This window comes from Orbicella faveolata, unplaced genomic scaffold, assembly GCF_042242905.1.
Source record: "Orbicella faveolata isolate gen_17 unplaced genomic scaffold, um_ofav_v1 contig_36, whole genome shotgun sequence".
NCBI classification, from domain to species: domain Eukaryota; kingdom Metazoa; phylum Cnidaria; class Anthozoa; order Scleractinia; family Merulinidae; genus Orbicella; species Orbicella faveolata.
In genome coordinates this window covers 3,372,540-3,392,188 of record NW_028301565.1, presented here as the reverse complement: position 1 = coordinate 3,392,188, position 19,649 = coordinate 3,372,540, and the positions used below count along the sequence as shown (strand labels likewise).

Here is a 19,649-nt window from a genome sequence, read left to right as displayed (position 1 = left end):
AATTAACTCGATACCAGAGTAGAGAGTTTTCTTGCTATATTCTTAACTCAGAGCAAACGCAGAAACATACGCGTAAGCTTACAACTAGCGCGAGCAGATCTTTTTATTCGTTCCCAGCGGGAGATTGAAGTCTTGTTTTCGACCCTGAAAAACCCACCTTTTCCGTTAGCTCAGAGCATAAAACTACGTATAAGCGGCCTGGTTCGTATTCCCTGCCTTATTCCCTGCCATCGCTGTGAAAAATTACGCAAGATACACTCTCAAGGTCTCTCAACTCTCACCATTTGATCAGGCAACGTGACAACATCCACGCGAGAGCCCCCGACATGTGCGCGGATCCGCGCGGATATATGACGTCACGATGGCGCAATTTGTTCTAAAAATAGACAAATTGTCCCATATCATAGGTGCGCGCGGATCCCAAGACTTACGGTCTCCGTCCCCGATTATGGCTCCTGTCTAAGTTTAATTATCTAAATCAGGAACCCGTATTTTCTGGAAGAGAAAATAGGGGGTCCAGATTGGGGTCCAGAAGGGGTCCAGTTTGGTTCCAGAAGGGGGTCCGGATTAAGGGGCCCACGTTTTGGACCGACCCAGGATAATCCCTTAAATTTAGCTTTTATTCCCAAGACAAATGAAAATAGAACACGGGCCTAAGGCTTATTTTCGTGAACTAATATAAGTGTTTTAATATTGTATTGGCGCCAAAGCACAGAAAATTGGCACCTGCTTTCAAGAATTAATTTAGCATATCCTTTCAATATAACGGCAATAAAATCTACTTTAAACGCGGAACACCGCGCATTATTGATCATGAGAATGCGAAGTACTAATAATATTAACAATCCACGTACTTGAAGATGTTGCTCGTAATCATTGGCGGTAAAATGGTTGCTACAGACAAAACAGTTCCCGGGCTTCAAATTTACCCACTCGTTTTGTCTTAGCAAGCCACCGTTTTTTTTACGATTTTCATCCTCGGGTAACTTACGAAAGGTGACCCGTCCCTTGGCGTTTTTGTCAGTGTTGCAACAACGAGGCAAGTGAACCATAATTCTGGCGTGTAAAGGACAGATTTAGGTTCATCACAAAAACCAGCCTTGTCTAATTCTGCGTCATAGCTACGATATCATTCCTAATCTCCAAAATGACGGTCGTAGTGTTGGAAAGCCGTAATTTTAAACGATTTCCAAGCGCTCTTGCTTCTCAATTCAAGGCGGAGCTTCACCAAATGAAAACTATTTTTAAACCCCTGTACACATGGGCTTTTCTTCTAGGTAAAAGATTTCTAGACCCTTGTTTCCCTTTAACTGATTTATCTTCTTAATTTTTTAAATATCAGCGCCCCAGCAATCGTAAAAGGCGTTTCTACTATCGGAACTATAGTTGTAGCTGCGACCTTTATGAATCCAATCAGTTACCTCACACTAAACTTGTGCATGGGTTCTGAAAGCCTCCCATACTACCACAGGATAACTGTTCTACAGCGGTGAATGACGATGTTATTTCATCAGTAGTGAACTGTATATCTAAGAGTCGGTCAGACGTGCGTTCTCTAACTCCTAAAACAAAAACATGTGCTAAAACAATCAAGTTGTTCATGTTCGTGTAACTTTTATTGCCTTGCTGTTTTACATTATATTGTAAGTCACCACTACGATCATTATTCAAAACTGAACGTAAGGACCTGATTTTTCAATCTTGATCAGTCATTATTTGTCATCATCATCGTCATCTTCGTCGTCAGCTTCTTCAGGGATGGATGGCGCTAAAGCCTTAGGCCTTTTTGGCATTACAATTTCATGGGTTGGCATTACACCTTCATGGGTTTTTGGCACTACACCTTCCTGGATTTTTGGCATTACACCTTTATGTGTTTTTGGCATTACACCTTCATGGGTTGTTGGCATTACACCTTCGTGGGTTTTGGGCATTACACCTTCATGGGCTGTTGGCATTACACTTTCATGGGTTTTTGGCATTGCACCCTTATGGGCTGTTGGCATGACACCTTCATGGGTTTTTGGCATTACACCTTCATGGATTGTTGGCGCTAAAAGATAAACAAAATAAATCAAAAAAGCCTTTATCCATGGCTAAGTTCATCTCTTTGGTACGACATTGAAAGAACACAAGGCTCAGCTTATTTCCCATTCTTGGATAAAGTTAAGTAAGACCTGAACGATGTACAATTTTAATAAGCTTTAACATACTTATCGCTTTTATCAGAAAGACGAGAGCAAGGAAGTAATCTGTCTTGGAAGTACTGAATGGGGTAAGTAATGGAGTCAGAAGAATGAGAGAGTCAGGTATATAATATTAACATCGTTACCGCCAATCAACAGTATATGAAAAGTTTCATGAATGCAATTGATTTTCCTAAAAGCTATGTTTTTTTTTTTTCTCAAGGTGGGCTTTATGCTATTACATAGTGCTGTTTTATTGGACGAAAGGTTTAGGTTTCCTCTCTAGTGAATAAGTCTTATTTTGCTTCATTTAAAATGGAGAATACAGGGACATAACTTACCCGGGTGAGGGGGCTTTTATGTTCTTATATTGCACTGTTCTATAGCAAGAAAGGGACGGGTTTCTTCTCTAGTAAACTATTCTCAGGTTGCTTCACTTAAAACGGAGAAATTAACGGCAAGGAAACTACTTACCAACAATACGAGGTCTACTGCCACCGGCTCCGCCATCTCCTCCACCTCCACCACCGCCACCACCGCCTTCCCCACCACCACCACCTCCACCAGTGCCGCCGTCGCCGCCACCACCGCTGCCCCCACCACCACAGCTTAGCACTAAAAATAAATACGATATTATAAAGCCCTAGTCAAGAGCTGAGATTATCTCTTGTTGTAAACACTTCAGCAGGGCCGGATAAGTTTACACTTTATTTTCCCATCTCAAAATGGCAGCTTCCTTCAGAAGTATAATTTTCGCGTTAATGCACAGGAAATATATAGCCAGGAATTTACTTTTAGTTAACATTGTTTTCCTAAACGTAAATAAACACTGCCGAATTGAAAAGGAAAAAAAAACTTTTGGCCGCGCAAAAAAAAGGCTTTCAATGACAGGATTCTAATGCGATTCATATTGTTCCATATTTAACAGAAACTTACCATCCGATTTTATTATTTACAAAATCAGTGCCACGATCGCTTGATCTGGCGGAAGAGAAATCCTGAACTTTCTGAATCTTTGAAATTCGCGAGGCAATTCTGTACCGGCCTGTAATGAAACTTTCCTTTCGCATCAAGAAATTGAGGTTTTGTGTCACTTTTCAGCCAGAGCGGTTTTCATTTGAGGGTTGAAATTAATCAGTCCAATTTCCTTGGGTTTGGTTTTACTACGGCTTGAGATTGTCTAACTGGTAAGTAATTGGTTTCCTTTTGGTTTTACGATTCTCAACTGAAAAACGCTCTATTTCCTTCCGTCAGTTTTTGATCCAGTATAATTGCATGAAACTGCTACGGGACAAATAAGAGGAGTACAGTTCTTTTTTCTTCAGTTTCATCGAGTTTTCCTGGTAGATTCCTAATTGGAGTTTGCTAGAACAAGTGTGTTATCATTGATTTAAAAGTACCGTCAACTAACCTTTTTGACACTGAATGATCAGCAACACGACAGCAATGACAAGCCACAGTCTCATGGTGAAACGGCGTTTACGTTTCTAGCCGTCTAACAACTGAATGAAAAGAAGTGCAGACTACTGAAAGAGCACACTGGATGCTGCGTATTTATGTGCGCACTAAGTTGTATTGGCTTGCTTGGAGAGATCTTTTCTATTTATGGCCTCTAAGTTATATAGGATTGCTTAGATAAACCTTTCATATTTATAGCCTTTTTTTCTTTTATAGAAACGAGGCACCCTGTGTACAAACACTTTACAGACGACCAGGGATTGACCACGTCATAAGGTCTGGTATAATGACGGCCTTTTATTTGTCAATCCCAAAAAATAAAGCCTCTCCATTATCGACCTCACATGAGTAAACTTAGAAAGTCGTCAAACTTAAGTGTTGCTTTCTTGATCGATCAACGCCAACATGGAATGACTAATAATAACGATGATAAGTATAGATTGTGGGTAAATTTATTTTCAGTGTATACTTAAAGTGCCGTGTAAATTTTAGTATTTCCTCATTATATCTGTATATCCCAGATGGATTTAAATTTTTCTTGTATTGTCCTTTCTTACTTTGTCTTGTCTTCTTTGAAAGATTAGAAACAGAACCTGGGATTAATTAAGCCAATAAGACCACCAGTTCAATAATACCTTAGTATTTTACTCTTCTTGTACATTATTTCTTCAAATTACAATGCAGGTTTGTTACTCTGCAAGTTCAGTCTAGTTTTGTCGATTTTTTATTTTTATTTTTACCAGATGCCAATTTTTGCATCGTGTATATTGGATAAAGGTCAATTCGAGTAATTGTATTGTTTCGATTATATATATTAATACACGACAAAACACAAGGAAATATCAGTTGTCACGGTTGTATTTTGGTATTATCCTATATCATTTTCAGACTCAAGCTGCATACAAAGAGCTTGGCTGTTAAATACCAGAGGTAAAAATAGCAATAATAAGCAGATAAACAATCAATATTTATAGAAAATGAAAACAACTAATTCGTCAAATCTGCGGGAAAGTAAATGAGGAAAGAGTCAGTGGATATGAGAAGAAGGAGAAGGAGAAGATGAGAAAGAAGAAAATGGCATTAGGGTCAAATTAATGAGCTCTTTGATATATTGTTTATTTATTGTAAACACTATCTTGTTGTTAGATGTGTTTAACCCCTTTCGGGTTAAGGCGGGGTATGTACACGTAATAAACAGATGAAAGACAAAAACATCGACAATATCAACATCGTAGGTGTTTAGCCGACCCTGATATAGACAGAAGGACAAAATAACACAAGTATGTTTCTTCACCAAAGTAACACAAAGACAAAACACCACTATTAAACAGATCTAATGTTGTGTTTCAATTCAGTTGCCCTTGTTGCAGTCCTTGTTATGTTAGGAAAAAGAACAGAAATCTCCTTGTTCGCACACGAAACCACGCGCCCTCAGACAGAGAAAGCGCTATATATATAAACGTCTACGCAACTGAGAACTCTTTTAAGTGTAATTTATTCAAAATCCTATGCAATTTACCAGATATTTTTATCCATTCAAACATCCCACCTGTCAATTTAATGAAGAAGCAAGATGGCGACTGATACATTTACCCTTAGTTCTTAGCACACAAACACTTTAACAACGCTTATAACAACGTGCAGTGTACAGAATGTCGTTAGCATAGGGACAGATGTTGAAAAATATGGCTTCCTTGTACTTATCAGCTGTGTAAGGTTTGCAACATCGACAAACTGCTTGATCTTACAAAGAACTCCAATACTTCTAGATGGTTGTTTTGAAATTTGTTGGATTCCTTCTTTCCATCTAAAACGAGAGTCTATGAGATAGCCAAGGTATTTAGCACTATTATGTTAATTTTACTGGTTTACCACTATGAAACGTTCTCACTCACGTGGCCGGAATCAGTGCAAAATGTATTGGAACAAAAGAAAGTTTTTACCTAACAAAAGCCGTTTAACTCCCAAGATTGCAGGGTTTGGTAAATCAACATGGCTGCTCCTTTATTGTTTGCAACACCAAAATGGTTGTGTTGACGTCATATGAAGGCACTCTATCGTGAATAAGGTGTATTAACTATCGTATTGCTGGGACGGTTATGCACCCATTTCCTAGGCTGTCGTACTTTCCCTGTAGTACGCTTTATAGTAAAAGAAAATAAGAATTTGTTCTCATTCTGATTTAACCTAAAATGTAGTTCGTCTCTTTGTGCTACCTCGATCTGAGATTCAGAGACCTGGAGACGATACCAACACAATGAGCTCCATTGTCTTAGTTTTCATGTGGACTTTATTCCGGGATTCTGTTAACCTTTATCCAGTGTGAATCAATGCAATTAATCCATAATAAGTATTAATTTTAATTAAGTATTGATTTATCTGATGGCGTAAATATGCTTGTCACTCCTTATGCTTTGTGTAGTTTCAAATTCTTCAAACTCAAAACTGAAGAACAAACAACAAAACAGACAATCTCACCGAAAATTTATAGAACTGAAATCAAAATTCTCACTATCCAACCCGGCTTAGGAGATGACACTGACAGAATGATTTCTAGTATCTTGGCTTTATGTGGACTTAATCCCAGGAATTCTGTTGTACGTGTTTGATCCACTGTGGATCCGTACAATCAATCAAATCAGTGACCTCACAATGAACTCACATTGTTACAGGCTAACTTCTTTTGAAGTTTCATACCGTTCATGATCTTATTTCATCTTAAATGATGTTAGTGAAGTGTTGAGGAGTCAGTGGGACGTGTGTTCTGTGGGGCTTACAACAAGTGTATGGGCTAGGACAAGCAGACTGGACATGTTCGTGTAACTTTTATTGCCTTGCCGTTTATATCACTTTGTAAGTCTACCGCTACGATTATTACATAGATTGAACTGCATATCGGCAATTCTTTTAACTGCATGGCCTATTTCAGTTAAAATAAAGACAGTGATGGCTTGATTTCTCAATCTTGTTCCGTCTTCATTTGCCAACGTCGTAGCCTCCTATCTAGAGGGCGAAAAAATAAAAACGTCAAGATGCGATAAAAAATCACCTTATCAAGGGCTCAGTTTAGTTCTTTTGGTTCGACATTGCACTGAAAGAACACCAAAATCAGCTAGGATAACCCAAATGTCCAATTTTGAAATAAAAATTAAACCTGAGCGGTACACGATCAGTTTTCAACATACTTTTCTTTTCATCAGGAAAACGAGAGTATTGAAGTAATCTGTCTTTTAGTTTAAGAGTAGGAGGAATAAGAGAACGATTTTTACGGCATATAACTTTTACATAGCTACCTTCCGTTAAAAGTATTCAAAATAGAGCATGATTACAAATAATTTTCTTAGAAACTTCGTTCAGTTTTCCTCTCAAGGTTGATGATTTCTCATATGATTACTGACATAGTACTGTTCTAATCTATGAAAGGGACGGGTTTTAAGGCATATAACTTGAGCATAGCTACCGTCTCCTAATAAATACTTAATGACTGGCCCCAAGAGACACAGTGAGTTTTGTTTCCTCGAGACTCTCAATGTACTCCGAGGCGAAGCCGAGATGAACATTGAGATCGTAGGGAAGCACAACTCACTGATTCGCGTGAGGCCACTCATTATGTGTTTTGCGATACTTCCCAACTCAAAAATACGAAAAACTGCAAAAATAAATTTTGCTTGACACAACAGATCTGCGGCGGTTTTGAAGTGCACGACCCGATCACCTGCGGGTTGAAAGTTCAAACTTTTTTGTTTCCTTAGTGAGTTGGTAAGTTTTGTTCACGCTAGAGAGTTAGTTAGTTAATGTTGTGACCCACGACACGTGACACATTCTCCTCTAAAACGTACATGTATTTGAGTTGGGAGGTATAACAAAAGTATTTCAAATATTGCATGGCGGGTATAAATGATTTTGTTATAACTCCCAACTCACATACATTTGCGATCGGAGAGAACGTGTCACGTGTCGTTGGTCAAAAATCAGTAAATCCCCAGAGAAACAACAATTTGAACTTTCGACTTGCACGTGATTGGGACGTGCATTTTGAAACCGCAGTAAATTTGTGTACCAGCCGGCGTCAAGCAAACGGTTTTTTCGCTTTTTTTTTTTCTTTTCTACTTTTGAGTTTGAAGGTATAACAAAACGCTTAATGATTGGCCCCGTGGGAACAGCGAGTTTTGTTCTCATCGACCTCAGAGGACAATTCTCTGAAAATTGACTTCCCCCATAAGTGAATCATTTGTGCCCAATCAATTTTCCTAGCCAAATAATGGAAAATAGATCAATTCCTTCCGGTTATGGACAGTTTCGAATAGTTCACTGATATCTTGACTTGATGACAATAAAAGACGTTTAGTTTTCAGAAATGTATCAAAAGTGGCGAAAATTTAAAAGATTTTTGTAGTATAATACCAAAAGCAATGCACGCGGATATTGTAAAATAATGTTGATGTACGTTAATAATGACAAAAAAGTTGAAAACTGCCCCTTTTTAACCTATTTGCCTCCTCTACCGATCTATCAGTCTACCCAAAAAGGTTAAAATCTCTCCATAAAATCTGAGTATCGTTAAGGGATTATGAGCGGATTCACTATCAGCGGCCATGCAATCTTGTAAAGCTCGTGACCTATCAGAACTTCAGCTTTAGTTGCGGTCTTTATGAAAGAGATGAGTTACCGCATTATGAACTTGCGCGTGGATTCCAACTTCAAGGGTGTCTGTCACTAAAAAAAAAAACACAAAATAAAATGAAAAAAACCTCGTGTGCTAAGATTATCTTTATTGACATGGTAATGAAAAACTCACAAAACTCAGCTAGGAGCACAAAAATTTACCATTCTTGAATAAAGGTAAGTCTGAACGCTACACATACACTATCAGTTTTAAACTTATTTATCGTTTCCATCAACACGACGAGAATTACAAAGGAAGCGATTGGTCTTTTAAGAGTAAGACGAATAAGAAAATGAATTTTAAGGAGTACATTGTATTACTTCAACATAGTTATCTGCCGCTGAAAGCGTTTCAACTATTGCATTGCTACAAATGATTTTCTTAAGAGTTATGGTAGGATTTTTGTCTTCTTATATTGTACCGATTTATTGCACAAAAGGGACAGGATTTCTCTCTACTAAACTATTCTCATTTTCCTTCACTTAAAGACGAGAAAATGCAAGGAAACTACTTACCAAAGTTAGGGGATTTACTGGCGTCGGCGACGCCATCTCCTTTGCCTCCACCACTGCTACCGTCGTCGCCGCCACCGCTACCACCGCCACCCTCCCCGCCACAGCTAAGCACTAAAATTGATGACAAGATTAAAAAAGCCCTTGTCGAGAGCTGAAATTATGTCTTCTGGTGCTACACTTGAAGTAAACTATTCAGCTACAATTACTTTACACAAATTTCCCTCTATTAAGGTATCAGTAAGGGGAAAATTTGCAGTTTTGCATAATTTTACTTTTTTAAGCGGTTGGATAAATCTTAAAGTAATCTTTTAGATAAAAAAAACTCCACGAAAAAATCTTATTTCTGCCGCTAGTTATTGCGCGAGAAAGATTGTTTTGCATATTAATTACTTAATTGAGAGTTGACAAGTTCTGTCAAATGAATTAATTATCGAGGCAAGAAGTCACATGACATCAAGATCATGCTGAGTTGACACGCGATTCGCGCGCCATAATCAGTGCCGGATGTCTTCGAAGAAGACAGAGCGATCTTGCCCGTTTTCATCGGCTAAAGGAAGGCCAAAGAAGGCAAAAAACACTTTCAACAAAGAGTGGGCCGCTAAATTAGCGGAAAGCGGCAAAGGGTTCGTTTTACAATCAAGAAAAATTGCTGGATGAACGCGACAACGATCGTGATCACGAAGCCAGCGAGCAAGCCGAAATGAGCGCAAGCCGCGCTAAAATACTGTTGCGAGAAACTGTCGAAGCAGAGGAGATTGACGAAGAGAAGTGGACGAAATTGACAGGCAGATCGATTGTACAAAATTAGAATCAGCAGTGCAACATTTTTTTTTTCTTACCCAGCTATTGTCATTTCTTCCAGTATCTTTGCCTTTGCATCAACATCAGTCGATGTAGTCACGTTTACGGCGTCCTCTCCAGCGTTTCCCTTTGTGCGCTTGCATCTTCTCGGGAACCTTCTACGGGCCTTCGGCATGTTAACAGTGACATGGTCATAATTTTGAAGATTAGTCAACCGATACGTAAAATTTCGAACGCTAATATAGTAAATCAAAAGATAATTTCACGTTTACTAACTTTGGAATTCTGACTTCACACATGAAAAAGCGGTTTATTCACTGGTGAATAATTTACCGCGCGCCGTCGCGGAAATTTGTACCTGTTCCATGTTAACTGTCATAGTCCTATTGTTATACAGAAAGTTGATTCCTCTGCGGTGTCTCCCTTGGTGTGATAATCTCATAACACTTGGATGCCGCCGAATTTTATTTTTTCTCTGTTTCTCGAAAGTAAAAAATAGGCGAGTTGTACGTGCATTTCGAGTTTCAGGTCGGCAGCCCCTGGACCAAATTGGCTGAAATTCGGAGAGAATGTTGTCAGAACGAACGCCGACGAAACCGTGTCTGCGAATTCTGATTACTCTTTTCATTAAAAAGTTATGCCTTTTTTTCGCGGGCAGTCCTATTTTTTTCCTTTTTCTAACTTTATCCTCTTGTCAAATAATAACAAACGTATGTGCCAAATATCTGAGACACGGTTTTTGAGGTCAATGTGTGAAGAAACGGATGCCATGTTTATCATTTTCTCCGGCCTAAATTTAGCGGGCGTGTACCTTGATTTATGGGTTCGTGAAGCTTTGTAAATATATTCACCTTTTCGAAACACGGTAAATTTTTACCGTTTTAAACAGGTCAGGTCATAATCTGTAGTTATTAAGCTTCCAGTAAATATACGGTTTATATGGGTTTTTGTTAAAGCCGCGAACGCTAGAGCGGACCGCGCGCGGATGGTCAAATGGGTTATACTGATACCTTAAAAGCAGTACTGACCACATTCTAATGTTTGATGATGGCAGCTTCTTTCAGCTTCGAGGACTAATTGATTCAAGTAAAAGTATTATTTTCGCCTTATGACGTACGAAATACCCAGTGAATATCTGCTTGGTTGTTATTATTAATTATATTCAAAGTGAAAAAACACCGCCGGATGGAAAAGTGATTCTAGCCTTCCGAAAAATTGGCTTTTCAACAGTAAGTTCCCATCCCATTTAATTAATAATGGTAATAGGACTGAGTGGAGTCCAATTGGTCTGTAATCACACGAGTGATTAACAAAATCGGACGACCGCGAAGCGGGAGTCCCATTTGTTAATCACAAGTGTGATTACAGACTTTATTAAATCCATTTTGAAATCACTGATTATCCTTGCAATCTGATTGGCTCTCAGTGGTGCGATTTATTTACGAATCGCACTATTTTTTGCACTAAATCGCATCTTTTTCTCAGCCAATGAAAATGGGACAGTAAAACAAAACAGCCAATCAGATCTCAAGATAAGGTTAAAGTAATCAATAAAATTTTAGGAAAATGAAAGGCAAAAAGCCATTGTGTGGAGAATTTTTCAACTACTATAGCCAAAACTTTGTCGTTATTGTAGTTTTTTCCAACAAAAATTGACGAATTTAATTAATTCCAGTTTCTGAATGACGATTATGAGCTCCTTCAGGCAGAAGACCTACTTTAATGGAAGTTTCCAACTTTCGGTGCCCATTTGGACGAATATTTTGGCGATTTTTCTTCAACATCTGCTCAAGATCCGTATGATACCGAGTCCAGTAAAAACATAAACAAACGAAAACCACACAACAACAAATTCAGAGCCATCTCAAGAAGGTAGATGTTTCCAGGTTTCCGGTATTTTCCAACGAAGCAGCAAAAGAGCTCAACTCTGTCGCTGGGAATAAACATAGTCAAAATACGCCCCACTGCACAAAACAGTGAATGAATGAACGTCTTACGAAGCCGGTGCCAGTCCCGCCATCTTTGAAATATCTTGAAAGAAATGGCGCCGCAAGAACTTGACAAGGTCCTGAGTTTTGGGTCCTACGCCGAGGTCACAAAAAGAAAAGGAGATGATAACGAGCTGGACTCCCTTAAAATCATGCCATTAAACGGTGTTAAAAAGAAAAAAAAACCTACTATCCACTGGGCATCGTGCACAACTCAAAAGAAAGCGATCGCAGAATTACACAGGATGCATCTTCAAATTCCTTCTCCAAGGACAATGAAAGTCTCAGCCTCAACCACAAAAGAAAGGAAGGCCTTCCATCATTGATTCAGGCGACGAGAACTGAACTTATGTACCTGAAGTAAACTATTTTCGTTCTGATTTCAGAACTGCTTGTTTCTTTGTCATGCTCGAATGAGTTTTCGTCACATGACATCGTTTTGATACTAAATGAGACGTAAAAGCGTTTCCGGTTCCGCTTTTTTTAACAAACCGGCTACTAGGACCAAAAATCTAAAATTTAAGGCGATAAAATCGTGCGATTTCAACTTGAACTTGAAATTGAACTTCGTGTCGTGCAATTTTGGTCTGAAATCATACTTGTGATTTCAAATCGAACTCGCGCTGCGCGCTCGTTCGAGTCAGTCTCTTGAATTGGTTACCATAGTGATTGTAATCAATGTTGTGATTGGTGGAGAGGACTTAAAATGATTGGCTCATGTAACTGTCCGATTACAGGTGTCCGATTGCAGCTAACTGTCCGATTACACTGTCCGATTACACTGTCCGATTACACTGTCCGATTACACTGTCCGATTACACTGTCCGATTACACTGTCCGATTACACTGTCCGATTACACTGTCCGATTACACTGTCCGATTACACTGTCCGATTACACTGTCCGATTACACTGTCCGCTTACACTGTCCGATTACACTGTCCGATTACACTGTCCGATTACACTGTCCGATTACACTGTCCGATTACAGCTTTGCAGATTACTTAGAGCAAAATACAGCAGTTTATGCACCAATGACATTTGAGGAAATTGTAATTGTTATGATTATATGTGAAATCAGTGCCACGTTCGCCTTTATTTCAAATTCCCCATACAATTCTGTAATGAACATTTCCTCTCACATTGTGAGAATTGAGGTAATCTTCAGTCAAAATATGGCTGTGTCACTTCTCTCATAAGAAATGCCCAACTAACATAAGATCAAATCTCATTTTATTTCAAATGGATAAAGAGACGCTTTCCGCCCTGAAAACAAAATACTTTGAACTGCCATTTGCACCATTTTCTCTTATCAGTTGTTGTTCGATCTGGTCTACGTTTTATCAGACTGCTACGAGAGACAAACTGTAAAATTATAGTCCTTTGCATTTAGTTTTGCCGAGCTACTTTCTCTGGTAAATTTATTGGAGTCTGTTAGAAGAGATTTACTATCAATTCGTCAGTCTTAGACTGATTTAAATATTTAGACAGTCTGCTAAGCAAACACTTGATATGAAAGTAACTTCAACTTACTGCACCACTCTTTTATTCGCATTTAAGCCACATTGAAAACAGTATAAACTCGCTCTTGCCGTTCTCACCCACACGTATTTTAAACAACAAGACCTATCCCATGATACTTGTCAGAGGCTTCCACGTGCATAGGCAGCCCAACAGACACTTCACTAACCTTTCTGACACTGAATGATCAGCAACATGACAGCAATGGCAACACAAAGTCTCATGGCGGGCGTCAAAATGACCGGCAAACGAAAAATCTCTCTTGTGGCAAGTTTCAAAGCCCTTCAAACGCTTTTTACATCAGACTAGAGGTACGGTATTTGTGGAGAGTGTTTCCTACTTATAGCATTTTTCGTTTACGGAAAGGTGGTTTACTGTATATCAGCCTTCATGTTAAGTATAGATTGGCTAAATTTATCTGCAATATGCTGTGAAATCTCAGTATTTCCTTTTTATATCTGTATAAACCAGACACATTCACTGTGGATAAAAAATACTCTCTTGTATTGTCCTTTCTTATCGTCTCTATTTTAGAAGCAGGAAAGAATAGCTCTGAAACCAAAGAACGATAACGCAAACAAGGCCACCCGTGCCACACAAACTTACCTTTTAATTTCCGTCGTAAATTCATTCTCCAAAAAGATCAATGCAGGCTTTTTTTTTTTTTTTTAATTTAAAAATGCCATTATTTTTTTTTTTGCTATGCTTTGTCCGCTTGTGCAAAACTCGAAAGACGCTCATGAAGGCGTCCAAGTTTTAATTAAATTGCCTTTTGTAAGTGTTTTTTCCTATTTGATATTGCTTTCTAGAGTTTGACATCCATCAAAAACTCGAGTATTCCTGATATAGCTTGGCTGCCTGCTTTGGGACACTCCATGGATTAGGCTATACATTACAGTGGTGATCAGCCAAAAGTAAAGTCTTGAAATAATAGTATTATTCCCATTATCCGCCGTGTCACTTTTCATGTTATTATACAAATTAGCCATGCGCTCTTTTGGTGCATTCTTCCTCCCAATAATAATGACAAGTTTCTTAAATTCCTTAAATTCCTCTCAGTACTGAATCATTTAGGTAAAATGATTTTTGAGAGCCAAATAATGGAAAATAGATCAATTCCATTATTATAAACAGTTTGGAACAGTTTACTGCATATTGACTTCGTAACTGCGAAAGACGTTTAGTTTTCAGAAATGAATCAAAATGGCCGAAAATTAGGAAGATTTTCATGCTAAAAAACCAAAAGCACGGCACGCCTATCTAAAACAGTAATATAATGTCATTGTTCGCAAAAGGAAAGAAGTTGACACTGGCCCATTTTAAACTATTTGTCTCCCCTACTAGTCCATCAGTCTACCCAAAAGTGTCAAAACTCTCTCACCAAAAACAACCTTGAAGGATTATTGTACTTTATATTATAAGTCAAGTTATTCTCGCATTTTGATTGGTTCTCACCTATGATCTATTAGAGGACAGACGCACAATTGACGTCATTATAACAAATACTATTTCATATATGACATGTTTTTATGTTTCTTTTTTTAGAAAATGTTGTTACATATATTGGAATGTTTTTCAAGATGGTTGAACCAACCGAGTCACGCAAATCTTTCGCATCTCTTAATTACGTCAAAGGTGTAACCGAACCTTTGACATGCGTCCTCAAAAAAACTGACGTTACAGTTGTAAACAAACCATTGATCACCCTACAACAACAGTTCCTGGCCCCAAAGTTTCGACCTTCGCTGGATTCGCAGATAGACGTCGTGTACAAAATTCCTTGTGCCAATTGTTCGTGGTGCCGCATTGGAGAAACGGGCAGAGCTTTCAACACCAGAAAAAAGAACATTTCAGAAATTTCAAAACTGAGGCCAAAGGCGCAAGTGTTGTAAATCGTGCCTGGTGACATGATCGCGCCATTGACTCTGAAAACGCTTCTATCATTGATAAAGGTGCTTTTAGAACAAGAAAGACACTGGAGGCGTGGCATACTAAACTGACTCCAGACAACAATTGATGTCCACTACCTGGACAATATAACATTCTTCTCAACAAATATTGAATTTCATAATTATTTGCATTTTTATTATTTCGCAATTTTACGCATTTGTATTCATTTTTTTTCCTTTTTCTTTACTACTTTTCATTCACATTTTACGTACCGTCCAAGACTGTAGTTCGGGCAATCGTAGGCTTGTAATTTTTTAATCGTTTCAGCCAGCGATCGTTTTTAAATTTTTACCATGTTTTATCCTGGCTGCGGCGCTTCAATATTTTCAAATATTTTTCCAACTGTTTTTTGAAATAGCTAAAAGTTTTGAGAATTGAGATAAAATGTCATGCGATTGGTCGAAAGAAAAGTTGCAAAAAAGTCTTGTCGAGGGATTGAACAGATACGAGCAGGAAGAAGAAAGGGGAAGCCGTTTCTTTTTTAGAAAAAGACTCAGAAAAAATATTCGAGCAGTCTCAAGCGGCAGTCGAGCGAGACTAAAGCAAACACAATATTGGCACTATTGCTTTGTCTCGAATTCTAGCCCAATAAACTTTTCTCAGTCTCAAAATAATTGTTGAAACAGATTGATGTCAGGAATGATAACATCAAAACATCAAAACATCACTTCTTAAAATCCGTTAAGCTAAAAATAAACACATAACCTGCTTTGCGACGCGAATGTTCCAGTCCGTTTCAGGGCACAGCAGCGAGCAAAGTATAGCTCACTACAGCTTTCGGCCAACTGAACAACAGCTATAAGGTGTCTCCGACACTATATCAAACTGATTTGAGAGTCACCAACCACAGAGGACACATATTTCCACCGTCACGAACACTCCTGAATCGAATGGCCCCCAATGTTCACAGCAACCGCGAGTTTTCCGAGCGTATTTTTCAACTTCTCCAATATTCAAGGCAACGTCCAGGTTTTTCGGCTCACAGGGCTGCTCTGATGAGAAAAGAAAGATCTGATATTGCCAGCAGTTCGTATAAGTTTTGTAGATTTTGCAGTTCAATTCTTTTTTCGCTGTAAGTTTTCATTCCACGAGAAGCTACGCTTGAGTCAAGTTCGACAGTGGCATGATTTCCCTAAACCAATCACAATTCTTTACTACGCATAGAGCAGTTTTCAATGGAGCGTGGTCAAACAAAAACCAAACCAGTTACTTACCAGTTAGACTACTCAGCCAATCTTAAACCGTAGTAAAACCAAAACCAAAACCAAAGTAATTGTCTGATTACTTTCGACACTCAGTTGTAAATCGCTTTAGCAACCAATGAGTTTGCTTCCTTTTGTATAGATGATAGATTACGTCAAATTGCTGTTTTCGTGTTTGCCATTCTGGGCAAAGGTCGGCTTTAGTGTTTTGTTGAATGGTTTTGAAATGATAAAGCTTTTTCTCTAGTAGTTTGTTTTCTTATTATACTATCTGTAATAGATATCACCGCCCGGGCAATCGTGAAAGGCGGATCTCCTTGTCCTTTCAGAACTATACCTGTAGTTGCGACCTTTATGAATCCAATCAGTTACCACACAATGAAATTGTGCAATGATTCTGAAAGCCTCTCATACTACCACAGGGTACATGCTCTAAAGTTGTGCGTGACGAACTTATTTCATCATTAGTGAACTGTTTAACTAAGAGTCGGTGGGACGTGACTTCTCTCACACTTAAAACAAGGAAATGTACTAGAACAAACAACTCTGCTGTTTATGTTCGTGTACCTTTTATTGCCTTGCTGTTTTAAATTGTATGTTATGTCTACTACTACGATTATTACACTGTATGTAAAATTGAACGTAATATCGGCAATTCTTGTGACTGCATTGCTTCTTTGTTAAATTGAAGGCAGTATTGTTCAGTCATCATTTGTCATCGTCATCGTCGTCGCCATCTTCTTCATGGGTTGTTTTCTCTAAAACCTTAGGCATTTCACCTCCATGGGGTGTTGGCATTTCACCTTCATGGGTTGTCGGCAATACAACTTCATGGGTCTTTGGAACTGCACCTTCATGGGTTGTTGGCACTACAAATTAAACAAAATAAATCAAAAAGGCCTTCCTCCAAGGCTAAGTTTATTTCTTTTGGTACTACATTAAAAGAACACAAAACTCCGCTATGATAACACAAATTTCCCGTTCTTGGATAAAAGCGAGACCTGGGCAATATCTAATAAGTTTTAACTTACTGATCGTTTATTTCAGGAAAAAGAGAGTAAAGAAGTGTTCTGTCATTTAGGAGTAAGAAGAATGAGAGAGTGATTCTTAAGGCATTTAACAACATCCCTACCGCCCATCCAAATTTTTAAAAATATTTATTTGTAAGTCTACCTCTGCGATTACGATTTAAAATTAAACGTAATATCGGTATTTTCATGTTACATTTGATTTTCTTAGAAGCTATGTTTTTTATTCTGTTATGTTATCACATAGTACTGTTTTATTGCGCTTACAAGAGAGCGACCGGTTTCCTCTCTTGTCAATAACTCTTGTTTTACTTCACTTGAAACGGAGAACGCACAAGAAAACTACTTACTAAGGCTACGACTGCCGCCGGCGCCGCCATCGCCTCCGCCTCCTCCACCGCCACCGCCACCTGTCCCACCACCACCACCACCACCAGAGCCGCCGTCACCGCCACTTCCACCACCTCCGCCACCACAGCTTAGCACTAAAAATAAAGACGATACAATAAAGCCCTGGTCAAGAGCTGAGATTATCTCTTGTTATAAACACTTCAACTAAGCCGAATAAGTTAACACTTAATTTCCCCATCTTAAGAATGGCAGCGTCCTTTCGAAGTATTATTTTCACGTTACTGCACAGGACATATATAACCAGGAAATTATGTCTGCCGGATTGAAAAAGACTTTTCGGCTTGGCAAAGATGCTTTCAACGACAGGATTCATATGATTCGCGTTGCTCCATATTACAAACATTTTTTTTCTGAACAGTAACTTGCCTATCCATTTTTTATTTTATCAAATAAGCGCCACGATCTTTTGATCTGGCTAAAAAAGACCCCTAAATTTTCTGAATCTTTCAAATTGCGCCAGGCATGATTCTGTAATGTAATGAAAACTATTTTCCGCATCGAGGAACTGAGGTTTTGTCTCACTTATCTCTCCTGAGCGATTTTCAATTGAGTGTTACAAGTAATCAGTAAATCACTTTTGTTTTGGTTTTGGTTTTATTACGGCTTGAGATTGGCCGAGTTGCTTAGGTGGTAAGTAATTGGTTTGCTTTTGGTTTTACGACACTCAAGCGAAAATCAATCTATTGCCCTCTGTCAGTTGTTGTTCTAGTATACTTTTCATCAAACTGCTACAAGAGAGATAAATGAGAAAGTACAGCTCTTTTCTCTTCAGTTTTATCGAGTTTCTCTGGTAAATTCTTAATTGGGGTCTACTACAACAAGTGTGTTGTCGATGATTAAATTGTTGAAACAGTCTGTTAAACAGCACCTAACTTAAAAGTATCTTCAACTAACCTTTCTGACACTGAATAATCAGCAACACGACAGCAATGACAAGCCAAAGTCTCATGGTGAGCTGTGTTTGAGTTTCTAGCTTTCCAACAACTGCATGAAAAGAACTGCGCACTGTGGAAAGAACACACACTGGATGTTGCGTATTTATGTGCTCACTAAGTTATATCGGCTTGCTCGAAGAGATCTTGCCTATTTCTGTCCTCTAAGTTGTATAAGCTTGCTAGGATAAATCTTTCCTTTTTATAGCCTTTTTCTTTTCCATTACAGACGACAAGGGACTGACCACGTCATAAGGTCTAATATAATGACGACTTTTTGTTTGACAATCCCAAGAATAACAATTTGCCATTAACATGCATAAATTTAGAAAGTCCCCGAGCTTAAGTGTTCTTTTCCTGACAGATCCACTCCAAAATGACAGACAAGCGAATCTTACAGTTGACAATGTTCGAAAATCTCCAAACGCTTATTAGATCAGATTAGAGGTACGGCGTTCTTGGAAAGCAGTTTATTACTCACAGCAAAAATACATTCCATATAAATAAAGCACATAAATAAATACTATTTCTGATATAATACCATACAACTTTCTTTTTATATAAGAACATGTTAAAATTTATAAGGCTGAATTGCTTCTCATATATATATAGTGCTTTATTGGCCAACTATCAACCTGATGGTCTTAATCCTATTTTTCCGGTGTTCACTGTATAACAACAGCAGTAGTTTTAATGATAAGTATAAGGTAACATAAGAAACTTTATTTAAGTTTCGTCAAAGTATTTACCCCAAGTGGACTATTTGATGACACTAAACGAGACTAAAATGCTAAAAAATGAATATTTACGATTCTAAAATAATTAATATTGCAATGCTATAATATTTGGTAATAAGAATCAGCGATAAAAACGAACGACGTCACGACGTTTCGAACTAGCACGGCATTGAATCAGACAACATTATGAAAAGTTTTAACATTCTAAGAAAGTGTAAGAACAAACTGGATTGCCTCATCTTTGAAATGCTTTTT

The 19,649-nt window shown here is 38.3% G+C and overlaps 2 protein-coding genes and 2 long non-coding RNA genes across 6 annotated transcripts; 1 reads left to right on the top strand and 3 right to left on the bottom strand.

Annotated features, from left to right (window-relative positions):
* Nucleotides 1-1,594: 1,594 nt before the first annotated feature.
* LOC149102027 (uncharacterized) lies at nucleotides 1,595-3,717 on the bottom strand. Its single transcript, XM_089275279.1, has 3 exons — nucleotides 3,598-3,717; nucleotides 2,661-2,801; nucleotides 1,595-2,053 (listed from the first exon to the last, which is right to left on the bottom strand). The coding sequence occupies exons 1-3, from the start codon at nucleotides 3,650-3,652 to the stop codon at nucleotides 1,713-1,715; spliced, it is 537 nt and encodes a 178-aa protein (XP_089131405.1). The 5' UTR covers nucleotides 3,653-3,717; the 3' UTR covers nucleotides 1,595-1,712.
* A 92-nt stretch (nucleotides 3,718-3,809) lies between these two features.
* On the top strand, nucleotides 3,810-4,994 carry LOC149102026 (uncharacterized). The gene is made up of 2 exons (XR_016202546.1): nucleotides 3,810-3,920; nucleotides 4,533-4,994. It is a non-coding gene; the product is annotated as an uncharacterized LOC149102026 (long non-coding RNA).
* A 1,461-nt stretch (nucleotides 4,995-6,455) lies between these two features.
* Nucleotides 6,456-13,525, bottom strand: LOC149102025 (uncharacterized). 3 transcript variants are annotated; one of them, XR_016202556.1, is made up of 4 exons: nucleotides 13,304-13,514; nucleotides 8,826-8,936; nucleotides 8,314-8,360; nucleotides 6,456-6,647 (listed from the first exon to the last, which is right to left on the bottom strand). It is a non-coding gene; the product is annotated as an uncharacterized LOC149102025 (long non-coding RNA). The 3 variants fall into 3 exon arrangements; XR_016202557.1 differs by lacking the exon at nucleotides 8,314-8,360 and having other exon boundaries at nucleotides 13,304-13,525; XR_016202555.1 differs by lacking the exon at nucleotides 6,456-6,647 and having other exon boundaries at nucleotides 7,755-8,360; nucleotides 13,304-13,508.
* A 3,313-nt stretch (nucleotides 13,526-16,838) lies between these two features.
* On the bottom strand, nucleotides 16,839-18,815 carry LOC110054008 (uncharacterized). The gene is made up of 3 exons (XM_020760340.2): nucleotides 18,620-18,815; nucleotides 17,665-17,799; nucleotides 16,839-17,155 (listed from the first exon to the last, which is right to left on the bottom strand). Exons 1-3 carry the CDS (start codon nucleotides 18,672-18,674, stop codon nucleotides 16,995-16,997), a joined length of 351 nt encoding a protein of 116 aa, XP_020615999.2. The 5' UTR covers nucleotides 18,675-18,815; the 3' UTR covers nucleotides 16,839-16,994.
* Nucleotides 18,816-19,649: the final 834 nt, after the last annotated feature.

Coding starts and splice junctions, on each gene's coding strand:
- LOC149102027 (XM_089275279.1), bottom strand. CDS start 3,652: ATGAGACTGTGGCTTGTCATTGCTGTCGTGTTGCTGATCATTCAGTGT. Junction 2,802..3,597: donor GATCATTCAGTGTCAAAAAG/GTTAGTTGACGG, acceptor ATTTATTTTTAG/TGCTAAGCTGTGGTGGTGGG. Junction 2,054..2,660: donor CAGTAGACCTCGTATTGTTG/GTAAGTAGTTTC, acceptor TTTATCTTTTAG/CGCCAACAATCCATGAAGGT.
- LOC110054008 (XM_020760340.2), bottom strand. CDS start 18,674: ATGAGACTTTGGCTTGTCATTGCTGTCGTGTTGCTGATTATTCAGTGT. Junction 17,800..18,619: donor GATTATTCAGTGTCAGAAAG/GTTAGTTGAAGA, acceptor CTTTATTTTTAG/TGCTAAGCTGTGGTGGCGGA. Junction 17,156..17,664: donor CGGCGGCAGTCGTAGCCTTA/GTAAGTAGTTTT, acceptor TTTAATTTGTAG/TGCCAACAACCCATGAAGGT.